This window comes from Pseudoliparis swirei, chromosome 15 (genome assembly GCF_029220125.1).
Source record: "Pseudoliparis swirei isolate HS2019 ecotype Mariana Trench chromosome 15, NWPU_hadal_v1, whole genome shotgun sequence".
Lineage (NCBI taxonomy): Eukaryota > Metazoa > Chordata > Actinopteri > Perciformes > Liparidae > Pseudoliparis > Pseudoliparis swirei.
In genome coordinates this window covers 22,274,488-22,281,987 of record NC_079402.1, presented here as the reverse complement: position 1 = coordinate 22,281,987, position 7,500 = coordinate 22,274,488, and the positions used below count along the sequence as shown (strand labels likewise).

At 47.8% G+C, this 7,500-nt stretch overlaps 1 protein-coding gene, 1 long non-coding RNA gene and 1 pseudogene across 2 annotated transcripts in view; all 3 read right to left on the bottom strand.

Moving 5' to 3' along the window:
• The window catches only part of LOC130205729 (unconventional myosin-XVIIIb), a 32,757-nt gene extending 29,838 nt beyond the window's left edge, over nucleotides 1-2,919 (bottom strand). The window contains exons 1-2 of the mRNA XM_056433226.1: nucleotides 2,910-2,919; nucleotides 1,886-2,025 (exon numbers count right to left, since the gene is read on the bottom strand). Of these exons, the coding sequence (XP_056289201.1) occupies nucleotides 1,886-2,025; nucleotides 2,910-2,919 (150 nt within the window). The remainder of the gene's footprint in view (nucleotides 1-1,885; nucleotides 2,026-2,909) is intronic.
• Nucleotides 2,920-3,169: 250 nt separating this feature from the next.
• Nucleotides 3,170-3,493, bottom strand: LOC130205549 (uncharacterized). Its single transcript, XR_008833942.1, has 2 exons — nucleotides 3,441-3,493; nucleotides 3,170-3,399 (listed from the first exon to the last, which is right to left on the bottom strand). It is a non-coding gene; the product is annotated as an uncharacterized LOC130205549 (long non-coding RNA).
• A 2,132-nt stretch (nucleotides 3,494-5,625) lies between these two features.
• The window catches only part of LOC130205727 (beta-adrenergic receptor kinase 2-like), a 19,104-nt pseudogene continuing 17,229 nt past the window's right edge, over nucleotides 5,626-7,500 (bottom strand).

Genomic DNA, 7,500 nt, shown 5'->3' with positions numbered 1-7,500 from the left:
GAAAAAAACACCAACCCCCCGACTATGCCCCGAGAGGGGTACAGTGTGGGAGCAGGAAAAACACCTTAGCACATAAGCACATACATTTTAGACATGACTTGCAACGAGTAGGAAGGGGAGGGAGGTAATCCAACAACTGGGTGATCTAAGCCCATCCATTGGGGCAGAAGGTAACCAGCACCGACAAGCAGCCAGCCGGTCCGGCGCCAGCCTCACAGCGCCAGCCACAGCCCGTCCGGTCACACTGGGGGTAGAAGCAGGCGAAGGCGTGGGATGGGGGGAGGGGGGTAGTGAATGCAAATCAGTATATTGAAAGTTTGTGTGTGCGTGGTCTGGTATGTCGTCCACCCCCAGGCCACAACAGACAGAGTTCACAGTCCATAAGATGGTCGTTGCCATGGAGATAGCCTTGAAAGGTCCTGGGAGAAAACAACCACAGGTGTCTGTGGATAGGGGAAGGAATGAGAGAGGTTCTCACTTCAGCGATCTTCAGGAGTTGTTGTTCCAGTAACGGCCTTGGCCAAGGCCCGTTCTGGTTGAGGGAGCAGCAGATAAGATTGGGATTGTTTGGTCTTCCAGCAGCTACATCCAATTTGCGCACCTACTATTCCACCACTTTCCTCCCATTTTTCAAATCGATCCAATTTCGTCGGGCAGCCTTTAGGGGCTTTTACCGGGTGTCCCCGTGTCCTTAATTTTCCGATAAACCAGGGCAACGCCAAATCCAAACAGCAGAAATCCTGTAATCATAGTTCGAATAGGTAGATGTCATCTACGTCCTCCACGGAAAGGCTGCTAGGCACACGACACGTCCATCGTGTAACCAGCTGCAACGTCCCGGCAGGACGGGCAGGTTCCCCCGAACCCAAGCTTCTCGTCGAGAAGACGGTGTCAATTGCGTTGAGAGACCAGTTGATCAGATGATCAGTTGATCGGTCCATGGTTTTTAGTTCGAAGAGCGATGAGGAGAGAGTCTCTCAAGTATAAAACAAGACAAGACATGACGAGAGAAGCCAAGCAGGGAAGGGAAGGTCATGGGGAGGAGAGGGAGAGAAAATGCGACCGCCTTCGAAGAGAGCCAAAGAAGAAGAAGGTGAAGGTGACCCTGAACATTGAGGACGTGAAGAACATGAGATCTGACCTTCTCTCTCCGGAGGTGAAAGTACATTTCCTGAGATGTGGGATCATGATGTGTAGATTCAATAAGTCGGATGCTCAATGAGATCAAAGCTCCGTGTTCAAACCTATCAGCTATCATAAAGTATGAATAGTATGTTAAAGTACTCATGGGTAGTTTGTGTAATAACGCTCGCTGCCACAAGGGGGAAGTGAAGGTTTAAACTTATAACCTTAATATTTGTAAACTAGGACCACAGCTGTTGTTTAAACTGTCAGAAGCATTTAAAATACATATTTAATGAAGCTTGAATATCACATTATTTTCTGTCACACAACCATATATATATATATACATATATATATCAAATAAAATATTATACTATATATATACAATATTATATTTGATGTATATATATATAAAATATTGTATTTTATATATAAAATATTATATTTTATATATATATATATTTGTTATAAACATTATTTATATAGTATTTTTCCTGCATTTAAACAAAAGTCACATATATATATATATATAACTATAAATATATACAAATATATATAAAGATTCCACAGCTGGTTATAACCGGATGAGGCTCTGAACCGACCCACCAGAAACCACCAAGAAGAACCTTAAAACCAGCTGGTTCTGGTCCAACGGCTCTCCTGGAGGACTTGAGGGGGGGGGGGGCTCTGACGGAGGCCTCTCCCCTCCCCTCCCCCTCCATAACAAAAGCCTCTCGACGTGAACACACCTGGGACGTACCTGAAGGAACAACACCGGCTCAGCAGGTCCACAAAAGTCCAGAGAAACGTCCTGAAAGTCCCACAAACACTCGAACGCACCACGGAGACACGTCGGGAGCGCGAGCTGCGGCCGGAGGTCAGAAATAGAGACGCGGGGGTCTGCAGCCAATCACAGGTGGGGATAAGGGCCCGCTATAAATAGAGAGGAGGGGGGGGCAGGCTGTGTGGGGACAGTGACACAGAACAGAAGAAGAAGAAGAAGACAATAAGAAAGTTCTACTTCATTTTCAATAGATGAATAAAAGGGAGAAGGGGGTGATGAGGGGGGGGGGGCGTAGAGAGGAGGAGGAGGGGGGGGGGGGGACGACTCCGGCTGTTCCCAACACATGTGCAGATCTGCATCAGCTGCCCACCGTGACTGGCAGCTCCAGCTGGGACACACACACACACACACGTTTTTATCTTTATAAACTCGTTGATTCCTCTGAACTCCAAATACATTATTTATATGTAACGTCTGATCTTAAAGTGTGTTGTTGTTTGTTTGTTGATGTTTGTTGTTGTTTTGTTGTTTGTTGATGTTTTCAGCTCATTAGACGTCATTTCATAAATTGTTCTGCATTTCGTTATAAAACTTTCCAAATACACAAAAGATAATCTGATTCATTTAATTTAATTATTGGTAGAAATCATTTAAAATTACTTCAAAACAAACAACCGGAATATACAAAGTACTTTGGTAAAAGTATCAGAAGTACAAGTATTTATTCTACTGTTATATTATTATAAAATGTGTTCCACAGTGTGTACTTTGTGTACTAGTACTCCGATAAGAAGTAAAGTACTGCATCAGATCACAACCTCTATTCCTGTAACAAGTATTAATAAATATAACAGAAGTATAAATTATAAAGTTTAGAATGAGTAAATACAACTTAATTTACCACAGGTGTGAAGCCACGCCCCCTTTTTATTTCACCGTTGGAACTTTCTTGGGGAAAAACTCCAAACTTCATTTTTTTTTATCCGACTACTTTTCTTACGGAGGTTCATGAACGCATCACGAGGAAATAAATAATTAAAAACTTTTCGTGAATTTCACTTTTAAAGCAGCGGGAAAAAGTTTCTTTTTAAAGTTTGAAGACATTTTAAAGTATTATTCAAAAGTAAAAGTCATCCATGTCATTAGAGTCGCAGCTCATTTGAATAACTTTATTTAATCTAACAAATAAAGATCCGATTATTAAAACGTAACGCAGGAAAAGAAGTAAAAACTAAACTTTAAGGAATAAAACACGACGGCGACACAGAGAAAGTTTTTTATTCATGTCGTCGACACGCGACAAACCGAGAGAAACAAACTGTCAACGACCCCAACAGGGAGGTCACCTGACCACCAGAGGTCACGTGAGGTCACCTGACCACCAGAGGTCACGTGAGGTCACCTGACCACCAGAGAGGTCACGTGAGGTCACCTGACCACCAGAGGTCACGTGAGGTCACCTGACCACCAGAGAGGTCACGTGAGGTCACCTGGAGGTCACCTGACCACCAGAGAGGTCACGTGAGGTCACCTGACCTCTGGTGTGGTGACCTCACGGCGACAGCAACCCAAATCCAGTAGTATCTGTGTGTGTGGAGGCCTCAATAAATATGAACCCCTGTAGTCCTGAACCCTCTGGACCCCTGTAGTCCAGAACCCTCTGGATCCCTGTAGTCCTGAACCCTCTGGACCCCTGTAGTCCTGAACCCTCTGGACCCCTGTAGTCCTGAACCCTCTGGACCCCTGTAGTCCTGAACCCTCTGGACCCCTGTAGTCCTGAACCCTCTGGACCCCTGTAGTCACCACGAACACGGACATCAGGAGAAACCAAACGTCTCTACATTAAATCTTTAAATAAACCTGAAGCTTCATTTCATTTACACATATATATTTATATAGACTTTCAATTGTTTGTTTTCTCTTTCCTATTTCCTGTCTTTTTAGTCTTTTTTTCCTTTTTTAATTTGTGTCTGAGTTCATCCGTGTGCGTGTGAGAGTGTGTGTGCATGTGTGTGTGAGTGTGTGTGAGCGTGTGCATGTGTGAGTGTGTGTGAGTGTGCGTGTGTGAGTGTGTGTGTGTGAGCGTGTGCATGTGTGAGTGTGTGTGAGAGTGTGCGTGTGTGTGTGTGTGTGTGCGAGAGTGTGTGCATGTGTGTGTGTGCGAGTGTGTGAGAGTGTGTGTGAGAGTGTGCGTGTGCATGTGTGTGTGTGACGGCTGAAAAATAAAATATTTAAAAGAGCGTAGAGACGTGACGGACAGGTGGCGTGTGAAGTGGCAACACACACACACACACACACACACCTATAGAATGTTTGGTCAGTTTAACCCCTCCACCGCCACGTTGTGTGTGAGCGAACGGAGGCTTCCCATTGGTTCCCCGCTCAGCGACAGTTATTTGGCACATTTAACAACTATTAAGTAACATTTGGGTAAAAGGTGCAACAACATAACGACACGGAGACACGAGACGTCTCGGTTACCAAAATAAAAGACCAGTTTCTCTTTAAGACGACCCCCCCGACAGGTTCAAGGACTGCGGAAAGTACGAAAACCCAACACCCTGAAATCAAAGAACGCTCCGTCTGTTTGTTTATCTGTTTGTTTGTTTATCTGTTTGAACTAATGAAAAGAAGAAGTCATCCGAGACGAAAGATAAAAATCTACCTTCATGTCGATGTCATGCTTTTATTTTGAAACGCGAGGAAACGGAATTAATTTGAATAAAAGTAAAAACTTCCGACTGTCGTTCCGTCTTCGTTATCGGACTGATCAACAATAATAAACAACAATAATCTTTACTCGGCGTCAACCCAGATGCATTCTGGGAAATGTGTCCGGCTCAGAGGGCGTGAACAGAAACTATTTAAACTTCCTAGAACACCTGAACGCCTCACACAGCAGGAGCAGGATCCATAGATGCCTCAATGGGCTTCATGCTGCGGGGGGGGGGGTTGTTGTTGTTGTTGTTGTTGTGAGGCGACGACACAAACAAACAGAACACAGAGCGCAACGTTCAGGCTCCTTAAGAAAACGTCGGTTCACGTGGAAATTCAGTATCGACGATCAATGAAGTCGATCGGTGAAGCGTTCACAGAAACGATGATTCCATATATATTTAAAATGGTCGTGAACATGTTTTTACTTGAGTACATTGAACACACCGCGATGACGTCACAACTCAGCTCAATTCAGCCTAAAAAGTAGTTTTCACGGAACGGAGCTTGAACGCAACGCGATGCTAACACAACGCGATACTAACTTCGTTAGCTTACGCAGCACGATGCTAACACAATGCGATGCTAACACAACGCGATACTAACTTCGTTAGCTTACGCAGCGCGATGCTAACACAGCGCGATGCTAACACAACGCGATGCTAACTTCGTTAGCTAACGCAGCGCGATACTAACTCTGTTAGCTAACGGCTAACGATGATCTGTAGTTCTCGCGCCGTCGTACCGGTCTGCACGCGCTCAGTAGCGACGGGGCAGGAAGTCGCCGTCAGGCGCGCGCTCTTGAAGCGATGCATCCTGGGACCTGTAGGCCACTGAGGAGCCGCTGGACTACAGATCCCATCAACACCGACGTCACCGTGAAGAAGCGGCACTTTTGTTTCCCTTTAAAAAGGAGGTTTCTTTCTGGCCTCCACGTGTCTCACCCCCCCTCCCCCTCCTCCTCCCCCTCCTCCCCCTCCTCTCCCCCTCCTCTCCTCAAGCAGACACAAATAGACGTCCTGATAATAAAACACATTGGACTAAAACACTGGAGAGAGAGAGGAGGGGGGGAGGGGGTTACACGCTTAGCCCCTCCCCCTCCCTTCTTCTTTAAGTGTTGCCTTCAAACACAACCGGTACATTGTAGTTGTCTCAGTCTTCATGGAACCGGCCGTACAAGAGCCAATGAGAAAGAGTCTGTGGCTCCTTGTGGCTCCTCCTCCTCCTCCTCAGGTGACTCAAGTAAATGTTGATGTTGGCACGTTATGCACGTCAGTAGTGGAGGCGTGGGGGGGGCGGAGGCGTGGGGGGGGCGGAGGCGTGGGGGGCGGAGCCATCGTCTGTTTGAATTGTTCTTTCTTTTGTTTGTTTTTCCTCTTGCAGAAATACATCCCCCCCTAGAGGGGGCGTGGTCACGGGGAGGAGGCGTGGTCATTGTGTGTGGGGGGGGAGGGGCGTGGTCACTAGGGGGCGGAGCCATCGTCACATTCATGCAGGAGTCCTTCACATGCCGAGTCTCCTCCTCAGCCCACGCACAGGGAGGAGACCACAAGACGCGGCGCACTGATTGGTCGAGAGAAAGTGTGTGTGTGTGTTATGTGTGTGTGTGTGTGTGTAGGTTGAATGTCCTGCAAGCGGATGAGGAAGGGAGGAGGTGGGCTGCAGTGTGTGTGTGTGTGTGTGTGTTCACAGCCCGTTGCTGTTGCGGTGTGTGAGTGGCGGCTTGGAGAGCTCCACCAGGCCGGCGCGGCCCTTGCCGATGACCTTGGGGGCCCGACGCAGCAGCTTCTGGGCCTCCGTGAAGGCCTCCGTCAGCTCCTTCTTCCACTGCACAAACTCAGGGTCGCTCTGAGGGCACAGGGGTCACACAGAGGTCACACAGGGGTCACACAGAGGTCACAGAGAGTCACAGGGGTCACACAGAGGTCACACAGGGTCACACAGAGGTCACATGGGGTCACAGAGCTCACATAGATCATATAGAGGTCACAAGGGTCACAGGGGGGGTCGAAAAGGGGATCAGGTCTGGGGGATCAGGTCTGGGGGGTCAGGTCTGGGGGGTCAGGTCTGGGGGTCAGGTCTGGGGGGTCAGGTCTGGGGGGTCAGGTCTACCTCACACTGCAGGACGAACTGCTTGCCGCCCTTGATGCGCAGCAGGATGCACTTCTTGTCTTTAATCTGCGTTTCCTCCACCGTCACGATCTGCTCCATCGTCAGCAGGTTTTGCTGGAAGGAGTCGAGAATGAGCAAAAGGGGAGGAGCCAAATGATGAAGACGATGACGACGACTACGCGTGTTCGTTGAACCGACGGGTCTGAAGCCTCGAGTTCTAAGATTTCAAGATTTCGTCAACATCTTGTTTTTTGTGACATCGAGACGCCTGTCAATCACCTTGTAGCTCCGCCCCTAAGTCAATCACCTTGTAGCTCCGCCCCTAAGTCAATCACCTTGTAGCTCCTGCCCCTAAGTCAATCACCTTGTAGCTCCGCCCCTAAGTCAATCACCTTGTAGCTCCGCCCCTAAAGGTCCCCTGCTTCATGGTCTGTTTGACTGTAAATGACCATCATGTACTAGTCACCCCCTGGTGGTCAGGAGAGGGAATGCAGCTTTAACACATGAAGCATAGACTTCTATACAACAAGAGGAGTCGCCCCCTGGTGGTCAGGAGAGAATGCAGCTTTAACATGAAGCATTCTATACAACCAGAGGAGTCGCCCCCTGGTGGTCAGGAGAGAGAATGCAGCTTTAACACATGAAGCATAGACTTCTATACAACCAGAGGAGTCGCCCCCTGGTGGTCAGGAGAGAGAATGCAGCTTTAACACATGAAGCATAGACTTCTATACAACCAGAGGAGTCGCCCCTGGTGGTCAGGA